General features: G+C 42.7%; 2 protein-coding genes and 1 long non-coding RNA gene across 4 annotated transcripts in view; 1 reads left to right on the top strand and 2 right to left on the bottom strand.

The window, feature by feature from the left end:
• Nucleotides 1-8,709, bottom strand: part of LOC100620011 (zinc finger protein 883-like) — a 122,502-nt gene extending 113,793 nt beyond the window's left edge. Inside the window, exon 1 of the mRNA XM_056820457.1 lies at nucleotides 8,524-8,709. The gene's annotated coding sequence lies outside the window, so the exon portion shown is untranslated. The remainder of the gene's footprint in view (nucleotides 1-8,523) is intronic.
• The window catches only part of LOC130453493 (zinc finger protein 665-like), a 25,515-nt gene extending 14,907 nt beyond the window's left edge, over nucleotides 1-10,608 (bottom strand). Inside the window, exon 1 of one of the 2 annotated variants that reach the window (XM_007490635.3) lies at nucleotides 10,289-10,608. In XM_007490635.3, coding sequence (XP_007490697.1) covers nucleotides 10,289-10,318 — 30 coding nt within the window. In that variant the 5' untranslated portion in view covers nucleotides 10,319-10,608. Of the gene's footprint in view, nucleotides 1-10,254 lie in introns of both variants that reach the window. The other variant, XM_007490636.3, reaches the window with a different exon arrangement.
• On the top strand, nucleotides 10,205-14,367 carry LOC103102131 (uncharacterized). The gene is made up of 2 exons (XR_466172.2): nucleotides 10,205-10,344; nucleotides 10,880-14,367. It is a non-coding gene; the product is annotated as an uncharacterized LOC103102131 (long non-coding RNA).

Genomic DNA, 14,367 nt, shown 5'->3' with positions numbered 1-14,367 from the left:
AAGAAAGATACTGACAGTGTAATGATTAGAATTCTCAAGAGGCACAATTTCTTCATTCTTTTTAAATAATTTACTAATTGACTGTTCATTTAATGGGCTCAGTAGATACTCTCCAAAATCTAAAGGAAAGATAAATGGGTAGGCCGACCTAATATAATAAAAACCACAATCCTACCTAAATTAATTTACTTATTCAGTGCCATTCCTATCAAAATACCAAAAAATGATTTTATAGAATTAGAAAAAATTACAACAATGTTCATCTGGAAGAACAAAAGGTCAAGAATGTCAAGGGAACTAAAGAAAAAAATGTGAATCATGGCCTAGCAGTACTAGACCTTAAACTGTACTATAAAGCAGTAATCATTAAAATATTAAAATATAGTACTGGATAGAAGGGTGGTCAATGGAATAAACTAAGGGTAAATGACCTAAAAAGAAAAAAATTGGTAGTTCTGTCCTCTAGCACAGGTTATTTGTCTTTATCTCTCTCTGACTTTATATATTTAGTAATTGGAATTATTGGATACTCTTCTATTTCACCCCTTCCTGACCCATTCCCTATTGTTCAGCCTGGAATGCCCATGGGACATCCAAGCGAAGAATAGTCTGAGGAAAGGCTGAGAGTTTCCAAACATAGGAACAATTCTCTAGATCCTCAATTCAATCCAGAAATCTGAAACTTTACATGGGCCACTCCACTGTCCTCTACACCCATCCAGGGGATATTCCACCCCCCCCCCCCAAAAGGGCTTTGTCCATCCCCATGGTTACAATATATGGAATATCCTTCAATTGAAACTATCATGGATCAACATGGCTGAGCTATAGTTCTTTGGGTCAGGACCAGCATTCCCTCTCATACAACAAAACTCATTCTCCCATAACAATAGCAGGGGCAGAGAGCAGCCCTTAGAGTCAGGTCTGGGAGGGAGAATTACTCTTGATATAAAGGATATTCAAACAGTTCAGAGAGGAAGGATGAGGTACAGTGGAAAGGACAGCCACCACCACTAGCAGGGACAGCCAAAGTTCCTCATTCAGATACATTAAGAACCAGGAGGCAGAAAGATTTGAGGCCCAAAGGAAAGCTGAGAAATCTGAGCCCAAAGAAAGAATGCAGTGAGACCTCAGGGCCAAGGAGAGCAGACAGCTTCTAGTAAGGCTTCTACTCTGGGCGGTTCCTGGTAGTTCTCACTACCCTACCTGCCCTACCTCTGAAGTCCTGGGATTATGAATGTCCTCCATTGGCACCCAAGGCCAGAACCCGTGATTTTTAAATCTCCATCTTGCTTGGTCTGGCACCCAAAATTGTGCACACCCACGCTACACGGGCATGTACTAGGCAATGGCAAATCAGAAATAACTGACTGCCCACCTGGGCTGTCCTAAACCAAGCTTGAGCTATCATTGGCACTTTTGAGGCACAGGAAGTGAGGTAGGGAACAGCCTCTAGAGTTCGTGCATTTCCTGTGGACAGGGCGAGGTGCCAGTTGATGCTAGGAACTTAAGCAGAGAGGAGGCCCGCAGACAGCTTTCCTTCAGATTGGTCATGTGAGTCAAGGACTGATTCTCCTTCTACCTTGGCCTTCAGGCCTAAACTCCCTCTGGCTCTACCAAAAGGTTGAGTTAACCTTTTTCCTTTTCCCCCTCTTTCCTTCTCTCCCTCTCCTTTTTTCTTACTCCCATTGTGATTAAACCACCATAAACTCCATTCTGACTTGAGTATTTCATTTTAGGAATTTCATAAGTAAATTCCTTGGTGACCATAAATTATTATATCAATCTTCAAAAGTGATTTCACAGTAGCAGTTTGGCGACCATGAAGGGATCGAGTTCCCTCAATAAATTTCCTTAATTTTCTTGCCTTTCACCCTACTTCCTCCTCACTCAGTCAGTTCTTTTTACCAGCTAAATCGGCTTAAAGACATAGCTGCCAGAAAATGTGAGTATAAAACACTTTTTCTCTCTTCTCTTTTCTCCTTAAGTTAAATTGGGGTCAGCAGGTTTTTTTCTTTTCCTCCTTCCTTTAATTTTAAGGGGGCAGCTGGGTGGCTCGGTGGATTGGGAGCCAGGTATAGAGATGGAAGATCCTAGGTTCAGATCTAACTCAGATACTTCCCAGCTATGTGACTCTGATAACTAGATAGGTAGCTAAATCTAATCAACTGACTCTTGTGGATTAGCAGCCAGGAAACTCTGGAGAACAGAGCCCTTGCTTTGCAACAAAAACAGCTGAGTACAGCTAGTGAGCCTACTTAAAGCCCATTTTCCTGTTTCCCGGCCTTTCTAGTCTTAAAATTTTAAGTGGGCTTTCCTCAAGGAGAATAGTACATGGTACTAACAGTTTTAGCCTGAGGGCTAAAGAAAGATTGCTGGGGACCCTCCCATATACACACTTTTAAAAAGGAGTTTTCATACAGCCTCTGCCTCTAGGCATAGGGTTTTGTCTGGCTTCCTCTTTACTTGTGACCCCTCCCAGACCTTTAAAAAAAGCTTAGCCTAAGAGAAAAGATAGAAGAATTTACAACAGAATAGGCCCTTGGCAGTAGGCAGTAAAGAGAGCCACCTACTGACAAGAGGAAAAAGTTACAGGCACTTAGTAAAACATTGGTTTCTCTCTCTCTCTCTCTCTCTCTCTCTCTCTCTCTCTCTTTCTCTCTCTCTCTCTCTCTCTCTCTCTCTCTCTCCCTCTCTCTCTCCCTCTCCCTCTCCCTCTCTCTCCCTCTCTCTCTCTCTCTCCCCTTCCCCCCCCCCTCTCTCCTATTCCCCCTAATCTACAACTACTGTAGTTTTCCTCTTAGAGGCTAGAAATTTTGTATGCACTTGCAGTCAGAAATTTTGGGGTGCAGGACGCTTATGTTTAGTGATCAATTGGGGAGACTAGATGATGATTGGTCATCATCAGGGGGGATTGTGATTTTTAAATCTCCATCTTGCTTGGTCTGGCACCCAAAATTGTGCACACCCACGCTACATGGGCATGTACTAGGCAATGGCAAATCAGAAATAACTGACTGCCCACCTGGGCTGTCCTAAGCCATGCTTGAGCCACCATTGGCACTTGTGAGGCACAGGAAGTGAGGTAGGGAACAGCCTCTGGAGTTCGCCCATTTCCTGTGGACAGGGCTAGGTGCCAGTTGGTACTAGGAACTTGAGCAGAGAGGAGGCCCGCAGACAGCTTTCCTTCAGATTGGTCCCATGAATCAAGGACTGATTCTCCTTCTACCTTGGCCTTCAGGCCTAAACTCCCTCTGGCTCTGCCAGAAGGTTGAGTTAACCTTTTTCTCTGCCCCCCCCTTTCCTTCTCTCCCTCTCCTTTATTACTCCCCTTGTGATTAACTACCATAAACTCCATTCTGACTTGAGTGTTTCATTTTAGGAATTTCATAAGTACATTCCTTGGCGACCATAAATTAATATTATATCAATCTTCAAAAGTGATTTCACAATAACAGACCTCAGCATGCTCCCTGCCTTTCCACCTTTAGCCCTGCCCTCTATTATCTGGAATGCCATGGCTACCAAAATGAGCACTCTTCAGCCTAGATGCTTCCCAGGAATCTAAACCACCCCAGGGCTTGATATTCCACTTGGGCAGCCACCTACAAGGCTGATTACCCTGAGAACTTCCCCTTCACTCTCCTTTCCTTCCCCTCATTCCCTTCCCTACTCTAAGAATCCAGTGACACTGGGCTCTTTCTAGTTCCTCACAGGAGACTCTCCATCTCCTGACCTTGTTCCAGGACTCCTCTCCCTCCTCCCCAGCTTTCACTACTGTCCACACTAGTCTCTGCCTCCTCAGTGCTGGATTCCTTCAGGTCTGGCCTGAAATCTCATCTTCTGCAAGAAACCTTTATTGACCCACCTTTTGTTTGACTTCCAACAATTTATCTTATTCATATTGAAAGGAAAATTGTTTTATTGCCTTTATATTACTGATCATGAAACAAGGGATCACATAGAATCCTTTAGATAAGTAACTGCAAGGACAAATTCACAGCTCAGTAGCAGAGATTACTTTAAGGTTTCTTTTCTGTTCTTTAAGATACTTATTTAGAAATGTATGTATGACACATTTCTAACAGTACTGGATCAGAAAGCTAGCTTATCCTTTTAAAAAATTTGAAAGTATTTATAAATATATATGCACCCTGTGGTTAAGATAATGTGACAAATTTCTATATTAGCAAAATCTTAAGTCCTTGAGTTTCTTAAGAAAGGCTAATCCTTTGGACTAGCTAGTTTACTTAAGAATAATGTGAAATTTACAGACTTCTTTTGAGGCAACTTTATCAAATGAACAATTTTAATCTTCCCTCGAAGGCAAATGATTTCCAGCTCATGAAAACAAACACTTGACACACTTGGAGAAGGTCCTGCAGAAGTTTTCTCCTCTGAGAAGGAATAGAACGCACTTGGACATAGACAGAGTTAGACCCAATTATTCCATTAATCGTGTACAAGATATCAAGTATAATAGAATGCCGGTCACAGTATCGGGAGGGATGCAGTTTGGTGGGTCATCAGCGTATTACAGCAATGAATGATACTGAAGACTTTCTGTGGGAAGAATAAAAGCTTTAGGTCTGTGCAGTTATCTAGGGAAGCTGAGAGCCAAGCAGAGCAGCTGGGCTCACTGGGACTGGGGAGTCTACAGCTGCCCTGAGGAGATCCCAGGAAAGCAAACTGGGCATGTTCAGGTCCTGTTGGATCCTTTGAAGACCGAGGCCAACTAGAAGCTGCCCAAACCATTGTGGCCCAGAAAGGTTCCTGTGACCCAAGTGGTAGGAAAGTTCTGGAGGATTCAGGAAATTCTCTCCTCTGAAGCTGGTCCTGAAGTTGGAACTTTGAGTCAAAGGCTCCAAACCTTTGTTACCAAACACACTGCATGTTCCTTAACATCCTCCATACCTTCTGCCTTGCTAATGACCTGCTGCTTATCTGTCAGAAACCCACAGAACACAGTGCTGGACGCCTCTATGGGACCTTTGCTACAGGCTGGGTGGAGTGACATCTCCAGCTGTCATTGACCACAATTAGGTTTGGATCTTCAGGTCGGATTTATGGCCGGGACATTTCTTTATAGTTTGTCAATGTGAGATTAAGGAAAGGATTCAGGATTCTGAGATCCCTCAGGAAGAAGTTCTGGAGATGCTCAGCAGCTTTTCTTTTAGGGCTCTTTGTTTTCTGACTCCCCATTAAAGACCCACGTTGAGCTGAGCTGTGCCCCATCTCAGGAGGGTGATTCTTCTCGAGGGCTATTTTGTGTGAAGTCTGGTCTTGTCAGGGTGTAGTGTGGTTACTGTCCTTTTCTTTACAATTTCTAGTGAGCCAAGAGCACAGTGACAGAGAGAGGCCCACAGGGCTGGTCTTGTGCCCCCACCAGAGTTGGGTGGTCGCTGGCTGTACCCGGGTTCTTTCTATTCCTTCTCAGAGGAGAAAATTTCTGCAGGACCTTCTCCAAGTGTGTCAAGTGTTCATTTTTCATGAGCTGGAAATCATTTGCCTTTGAGGGAAGATTAAAGTTGTTCATTTGACACAATTGCCTCAAAAGAAGTCTGTAAATTTCACATTATTCTTAAGTAAACTAGCTAGTCCAAAGGATTCGCCTTTCTTAAGAAACTCAAGGATTTAAGATTTTGCTAATATAGAAATTTGTCACATTATCTTAACCACAGGGTGCATATATATTTATAAATACTTTCAAATTTTTTAAAAGGATAAGCTAGCTTTCTGATCCAGTACTGTTAGAAATGTGTCATACATACATTTCTAAATAAGTATCTTAAAGAACAGAAAAGAAACCTTAAAGTAATCTCTGCTACTGAGCTGTGAAGCTTGTAATAAATTTCTGAGACATGAAACAACTGTTTTGGTAAAATACTTCACGTAAAGTGAATGATTAAAAGTTAAAATCTGTGGCAGAATATTTGAAATGTTCTCCCACCTGGGCTAAAACCACAAACTCCATTATTTTTTTTCCAAGTTCTTCTACATGTCAAAAGACAGAGCCCATATTCAGTTTTAATTCTAAGTTAAAGAAATATTCCTCTAAATAGTGGCCCCTACCAAAAAAAGGAAAGAACAGAGATAAAATTGCAGATCATCAAATTCAGTGATTTTTTTCAAAAGAACCTGCTTTTGTTAAAAACGATCTTTGTTCTGTATGTCTTTAAGAGGAACTTACAGACAGTAATAACAGGAGAAAGTAACAGCAGTAGTAGTGATAGCTTAACAAATAAAAGGAAATGAAGGGAATACTCTCAGTTATTTTATTTGTGTTTGGTGCCAACATGGTTTAGTATATCTCACTTATTCATTAGTCTTAGCATTTTCTGGTCTGATTAGCCAAAGTATAAGAATTAATAACAACAATAATATTAATATCTGCTGGCCACATTAAAAAAGACTAGAAACAAGGAAAATATATAAAACTAAATTGAAACTAATCCAATGGCTAGGGCAGAAATACTTAATTTCTCAATTTCTAAATGGTGTTTATTTCAAAATTAGAATGTGTATTTGTTTTTTTGGAGTAACATCTTAAATCTTAATTGTGCTAAATTTAAGAAATTTCCACAATTGAAATATGAAATCAGGATTATATATTTGTAGATTGTCCATCAGGTTTTTTAGAAATACAGACGCTGTGTGTATTGTTGTTATTATGAGAGTTTCAATATGTCATTTCATGTCACGATCATAGATTTGGTAAATACTAAGTATAAAATTATAATTGTCAAATGATTCTTTGGAAGGGTTCTGCTTCTAAATTTTTGGTACAAATTATTTTAACTTAGGGATTCACTAGATATAATTTGGTCTACCTAATTTGATAGTGACTTCAAAGATAAAATATTGATGTTCTTCATTGCTTCAAAACACAAGGAAGAGTCAGCCCTAGAGACGGGAGGTCCTAGGTTCAAATCTGACCTCAGCCACTTCCTAGCTGTGTGACCCTGGGCAAGTCACTTGACCCCCATTGCCTAGCCCTTACCACTCTTCTGCCTTGGAGCCAATACACAGTATTGACTCCAAGACGGAAGGTAAGGGTTTAAAAAAAAAAACACAAGGAAAATTGTTCGATCTTATTAGCAGTAAAGCATTCACACATTTTACATTCAAATACTGTTAACTCAATTAACAGAAATAGGCTATATAACTTTTAAAAACCTTTCTTTGCTCCTCTCATAACTACATAGTTTAAATGATTCTCTAAAGAGTTTATTCTCTCCTTGGAACTTTGATTAAGATCCATTACTATTTATTTCTTTCCTATTTAGATCCAACATTCCTTGTACCCCCCCCCATCATTTCAAATAGTCTGTACACTACCCTGAGTATCACTATAATTCCTAATCAATAACCCAAAAGGTTACAGGATTTAAAAGAGTCTGCGCCATTTAAACACTATATCTGAGCACATTGCTTTATTCAATGGATGTCAGACATTACTTAAGACCATTGTACATATCAGAAAACTGTGATAAGTTTTTATGGTTAAATAAAATCCCTGAAATATGAGGTTTGTAACGGCATTTTTACAATTAACCAATGAAATCACATTCCTATTGTAAAAGTATATATTTTGATCATATCCCAAACTAATTGATAGATGTTACATCTTAAATTTACAGCTTTAAACTTTCTCCTTTCTTAATGTCAATATTCTAAATAAAGAAATAAACCTTGTCAACATGGAAATCTAGAGATCCCCAGTTTATTTAGTTGGAGTGTGGAAACCCCAGGTTTTGACTTTCTCACGGGAGAGGTTTCCCCCTGAGGGAAGGTCCCTCTTCACCAGACAGTGAACTTCCTGGTAGTTTGGGTGGGAACAGCAAATCCCATCCAATGTTAAACGTCCCTTTTGTCCCAATGGTTTCTTCCCCTTTAGGCTATGGTTCGTGACCAAGGTGACCCAGCCCTAGGCTGAGTCTTTCCCTTTTGTGTCCATTGTGGGGCCCCAGCCCCTCACTATTATTCCTGTCTGGAACTTCTCATTTTCCTTTCCCACCATTGTAAAGTCAAATCAACTGTCCCTCTAATCCTAAAGTCCCCAGGTCATCTAGAGTGGTACATAGGTTCCCCAAGTTCTTTTGTTCCTCGGAGTCCATCCTGAGTCGGTGGCACTCCCAGGGGCTGGTGACCAGAGCGTCTTGACTCCGGTGCAGTCTTGGAAATCAGCTCTGTTGTCGTAGTAGCAGCGCTAACCCCTTTTCCCTTGATTAAAGAGTGATTTTGACTATTTAATAGTTCTGTGTTTTTCCTAGTTGACACCTGTAAACACATTTCCTTGACTGTTGAAAAATCTTAGGGCTTAACTGCCTCTTGCTTCTATAAAGATGGTAATTCAACAGCCTGTAATATTAGAAATTTATTAAGGAATTTAATTCGGCACTTAGTAATTCAAGATTGTCTCTCATCTGGTTTACAGGCTAAAGTTAATTGTCTGCTGATCTCCAAACAACTTGTCTCTCCCTGTGTTGATAACAGGGCTTGATTGTTGCCTCACATGATGACCTACCACATCTCTTATCAACAATCCGGGTATTTTACTAAGGGATGATTCAGTTTAGAAAATTATTTCAAAAGTTAAAAACATAGCTCAAGTCGTACGTCTATTTACCAGGAGGGAGACCAATCATGGTATGTTTAACAAGTGAAAACCCTTTTTTAAAGGCTGGGGTTTGAAGATATTAAGTCTATGGATTTCTTTTAATTCATCCAACCACTTTTATTCAGTTAAATGTCAACAATAAAAGCATCCCTCACAATACTAAATAAGAGACTTCTTTGGATAATTAGGCTCCCTGCTCTCTGCTGGGGCCACAATGGGGTCCTTCAGGGGGAAAGACTTCCTCAGTGTGCTCCTGGGGGGGAGGACTTAGAGGGTTTCCCAGGCCCTTCCCTGGCCTCAGGGGAGACTCCCCCCACAGGTGGTAACAGGGAGCCTCAGGCTGGGAAAGGGCCTTAGACTGGCCAGGAAGAAGCCCCGCCCCCTCTGCCTCCATCTTTGGCTCCATTCCATTCAGAAACTGCACTAGGTGGATGAAGACTGCTTGGGGGAGGAATTACTACGGTATGGGGGGCTCAGGAGGGGAGACGGGCATCCACTGTTGGTTGGGGAGGGCATGCTGGCATTTCTTCAATGGCCAGATCTAGGCACCTCCCATTGTACGTAGACACAGGAAACCCCTCCCCACCCCAGTAGGCTGCTTCTCCCCTAGGCCTGTTCTGAACTGGATGTCCCCCTGGGGAAAAGGCCAGGACCAGCCCCTCCCCCAGCTGCCCACTGGCTCCAAGGATGGAGGCCCCTTCTCTCGCCTAGGGGATGGCAAAGCCCCGCCAAGGCTCTGCGTCCAGACAGGGGTGCCCCGGCCTGGGCCTGGCACTCCCCTGTTAGTCTTTTCTCTGGTACTTTAAAGTGAGGGACAAACAGGGCCACAGCCATTCCCCACCCCACCCCCAGCCGGTCAGGGCCCGAGCTCCAGCCCCGCTTCTCTTTTGCACAAGCTCACACAAACACCCTCCCAAACTGATAATTCTGGAAGCGGTCCGGGAAGGTCTCTTCACCCCTCCCCCCCAGGAGTTCTGGAGCAGAAAGTCCTTACAGACAGGGTAGGGAGCTCGGGCCGCGCCTGCCCACAGACTCCTTCCCTCCTCCCCACCCCCCACAATTGCACAGAAAAGGCCCAAGAACCACAACTATGATCCTTCCGGGAGCTGAGGTTGGCCATAAGAGATTCCCAGAATACCTCGGGGTGGCACAAGAGGCGGGCCCAAGATTTGTGTGGCTTTTGACCCTCGGCATTCTGGGAAATGGAGTCCTCCAGCCGGGCCCCTGAGTTTGCAAGCCTGCAGCCTTCTCCCCTGCTACCCCAATTCCCCCCGCCCCGAGCCCTGCCTCGCTTCTTTTTTACACTCGAAACCGCCTCAGGCCAGAGCCCGGCACTCGGCAGGCATCCAATAAGTGTCTATTGATTCAGGGACTAATTGATCAATGGAGCGAAGCTCTACCCCTCCCCACACTTACAGACACTCCCCTCCTCCCACAACACACTTTTACCCAGCACACCACCCCAGCAGGTTGGCTCTTGTTTGCACATGCGCACATGCTTTGGCCCAACCTCCAAAGCACACTGAGACGGAACGGCTCCACCCTGGTCTTCTCCTTCCCCAGGAGTATGAAAAGAGAAAGTCTCAACTTCAGAGCAGGGAGCTCAGGGCACCCCGGGGTACGGCAACCCTCACCCTGTCCATTTGCTTCCTGCCTTCCCCTTCTCACCCAGCAGAGGTTCCTGAAACACAGCTGCATGCTTTCCGTTTGCTGAGACTTCCAAGGTTTGTTTAACCGCAGATCCTAGGCATTCTGGGAAATAGTCTTCCAAGGGGGAGGGCCACGGTTTACATGAGTCACAACAGAGGCATTCTGGGAAATGGAGTCTTTTGCGCGGGCTCCTGGGTTTAGGGATATTGGAGGGGGGAGGGAGTGCTGCTTTCTCCTTCCCATCCTCATTTCCCCTCCAGACCTGCCCTGAATCTTCCAGAGCCTGGAAAGTACCTCCAGGGAGAGCCTGGCACACAGCAGGTGCCTAATAAAACACTGGTTGATTGATCAATGGATCTCTGCTCCCCAAGGCCTGAGGAGGTGGCGCTAGCATCCCTCAGGACCCCACACTCATCAGTCTCCCCCCCACACACACTATTTAAGCCCAGCTGACCACCAGCCACACCCCGCCTGCTGCACATGCACACAAGCTTTCCCCCATGGACCTCCCCAGCCCCAGCAGTTCAGGAGCAGAAAGTCTCAACTGCCAGAGTGAGGAGAGCCGCCCCGCCCCCTACACTGACTCCTCCCCCTCCCCCTCTCATTCAGCAAAGGTCCAAGAAGCACAGCAGAGACCCTTCCAGGAGCTGAGACCATCCAGTGAAGATTCCCAGCATGCCCTGAGGCTGCCACAGTAGGGAGGAGCCAAGACTAAGGAGAAGTCAGGGAGCTGGCATTCTGGGAAATGGAGTCCTGCACAGGGGAGGGCTGAGACTTGCATGATGTCATGACACAGGCATTCTAGGAAATGGAGGCTTCCTGCCTTGGCTCCTGGGTTTAGAGGCTTGGTGGGGGAGGGGTTATAAAGGAATTATTCCCCTAGGGGGGCTGCCTGCAATCTTCTCCCCCCACTCCCTTTTCCCCTTCCTGCCCTGCCAGCTGATTATTCCTTAGAACAGAAGCTGCCTCAGGATGCAGCCTGGCATACAGCAGGTGCCTAATAAGTGTCTATTGATTGACTGACTGACTGATCATTCCATGGATATATATGCTCACCAGAGCCTGGGGATTGTTACAGACAAAAGAGTGGTTGCCATAAACTCTGACCCCCAAAATATGGGTTCAAGACTTTGAATTGCCAAAAGCATAAAGATAATTTTTAGTGTCTTGATTTAAATCAAAAATTAGTGGTCACCATGGGAAAAATTCCTAAATATGAAATACCCAAGTCAGCTGGGTTTTATGGAGATTTTAATTAATATAAATTAAGGCATTAAAGAAAGGGAGAGAGACAGAGTAAGAGGAAATAATAGGAAGGCTAGGGCCTAGCCTTTCTTTTAAGAGAGAAAACTAAGTCAGTCTTTAATCACTCACCACAAGATCTTTTCAAGCAAAACTCTAGTGCTCAGAGAGACCCTCCAGTTCAGCTCCTGAGCTCCACAAAGTTCAGAGAGAGAGAGTCAATTCAGCTTCCTAAGCTGAACTAAGTCCAGAGGCCTCTGCCCTCCTTTTAAAGAGAATTTTCTCCTGTCACCTCCCCTAAATTTTCACATCTACCAATCACAGTAGACGTTTTCCAAAGGACTGACCATTCTTAGTTTTTCGTTCTCAACTTCTCCAGTTAGATTATATGTTCTGAGTAAGTTCATACCTCTTTGCCCCTTGCAAGTTGCCTGACCTTTTAGTGATTAATTTGACTTTCATAGGTACTTAGCATCCTTTTGTATTAGATGTAAAAATAGACCTAGTTTAAAGGCTTTTGCCTCACTATAAATATGGGTTAAGTACTTTCATTGTTCACTAAGGAGTTTTACAACTTTATCTTCCCCTAAGGTGTGCCTAAGTATGGGTGGAGTAATGTAAAGTTTCCAATACATTCCTGATTAAGTACCTTCATTGTTTAAAATTGGGAATAGCCTTAACCATAACCTTAAGATAATGTTCCAAGGTAGTCTGAGAAATTTTAAGATTCACAATCCCCCCTGATGTTCATTGGGAGACTAGTCTCCCAATTGATCATTTAACATAATCATCTTGTAGTCCTAAACGCACTTCTAACTACAGATTCATGCAATATTCAATTTTCTTAAGAGGAAATTAGAGTAGTGAGGGAGGAAATAGAAAAGAAAGAAAGCAAAACCAATGTTTTGCTAGGTGCATTGACAGAAAGCCAAATTAGGGGTAGTCCCTTTTGGTATAAACATGTACATTTACAATAAATGTTCAATCAAACTTCAGTTCAATCAACCATACCCAAAGTTCATTCCTGATCTTCTTGCTGTAGTGTAGGTTTTCTGGCATCTTTCTGCACTAGTTCATTCTCTGGATTTAGGAGTTAGCAAGCTTCTTCCTTGAAGATCTTTCTCTCAAACAAAATCAAAATCTTGGATTTTTATAAAAATACAATCTCAAACAAAAAGTAAAAAATCTTGGATTTTAAATTAAAATACAATCCCCCCTGAAGTGTTAAAAAAAAAAACATCCAGTTCAGCTCAGGATGCAATGTTGAGTTATGGGGGTGTATGAATCAATTATCAAAACAAGAGAAAAATACAACCAAAAACACAAGGGAAAAAAATTTCAAATTAGGCCCTTGTATAGGTCCGCTTTAAAGTAATTTCTATTCCACAAGTCTGTAGGACAGAATGTAGTAATATTTCACTTACCCATCTGCAACCAAGACTACAGGAAGTTGCCATAATATAAGAAGAAAAGGAACTAGAATTCTATTTTGATAGGGAAGTGTAATAGTTAAAAGAGTGTGTTTGCCATAAACGGTGACAGATAAAAGAGTGGAGGTTATAAATTTTGACTGCGGAAATATGGTTTAAATCAAAAAAGTGGTCACCAGGGAAAAATTCCCACCAAATATGAAATGTACCCAAGTCAGCTGGGTTTTTATGGAGATTTTAATTAATACAAATAAGGAATTAATGAGAGAGAGAGAGAGAGAGAGAGAGAGTAAGAAGAAACAATGAGGCCTAAGCCCTAAGAGAGAGATCAGTCAGTCTTTAATCCACTCACCACAAGATTTGTCCCAAGCAAAATTCTAGTGTTCAGAGAGACCCCGCTACTCCAATTAGTCCGAGCTCCAATTCAGCTTTTTCAAACTGACTTCCAGAGGCCTTTTCTGACCTCCTTTTAAAGAGAATTTTCTCCTATGTCACCTCCCCTAAGTTCTCACATCTACCAATCACAGTAGATGTTTTCACAGGTTGACCATTCTTAATTCACACCTTCTTTAGTTCTCAACTTCTCTGGGTAGACTAAAACTTCTGAGTAAGTTCACACCTCTTTGCCCCTTGTAAGTTTGCAAGTTGCCTGACCTTTATAGGTACTTAGCACCTTTTTGTATTAGATCTAAAAATAGACTTAGCTTAAGGCTTTTGCCTCACTATAAGTATGGGTTAAGTACCTTCATTGTTCACTAAAGAGTTTACAACTTTATCTTCCCCTAAAGTATGCTTAAGTATAGGTGGAGTAAGGTTAGAATTCTCACATTCCTGACCAAAGTCCCTTCATTGTTTAAAATGGGGAATGGTCTTAACCAAATCTTCTGAAGTAGGGTCTGAGAATTTTTAAGATTCACAGAAGTGTCATTCCCTCATGTGATTTTTTTTTGTCATTCTCAGGGATATAGGGAGCCAGCATAATAGTAAAATTTTTTGCTTGTCTGAGTACTTCACAAAGAGTGTAGATACAAGGAAGTCCTGCGACTTAACATATGTCAAGCATCGCAACCTTGAATTAGGGAATTAGGGGAAGTGACACTAGAAAAAAAAGGTCTTTAAAAGGAAGAGAGGAGGACCTGATCAAGGTTCTTCTGGGAGTATGAAAGAGACACACTTGTAGAGGAGCCTCCTGTAAGAAGCAGTTCTACCGGGGCTGAGGATGGTAAAGAATCTGGTGAGTGTAAAGGCTGACTTCCTTCCTTGGACTTTCTGGAGGCATTAGCTTCTGGGAAAGGCCCATCCTCTTGAGACTCCTTTCCCCTAGCTGGAGCCTTAGAATTGTTACCTGGCTCAGAGGAAGCCAAAGATTTTTCTCTCTTCCTTAATATTTTCCCTCTATTGTAAAATAAACTACCATAAATTCCA

This window comes from Monodelphis domestica, chromosome 3, assembly GCF_027887165.1.
Source record: "Monodelphis domestica isolate mMonDom1 chromosome 3, mMonDom1.pri, whole genome shotgun sequence".
Taxonomy (NCBI): domain Eukaryota; kingdom Metazoa; phylum Chordata; class Mammalia; order Didelphimorphia; family Didelphidae; genus Monodelphis; species Monodelphis domestica.
The sequence above is the reverse complement of the archived record's forward strand: the minus strand, read 5'-3'. Positions and strand labels throughout refer to the sequence as shown.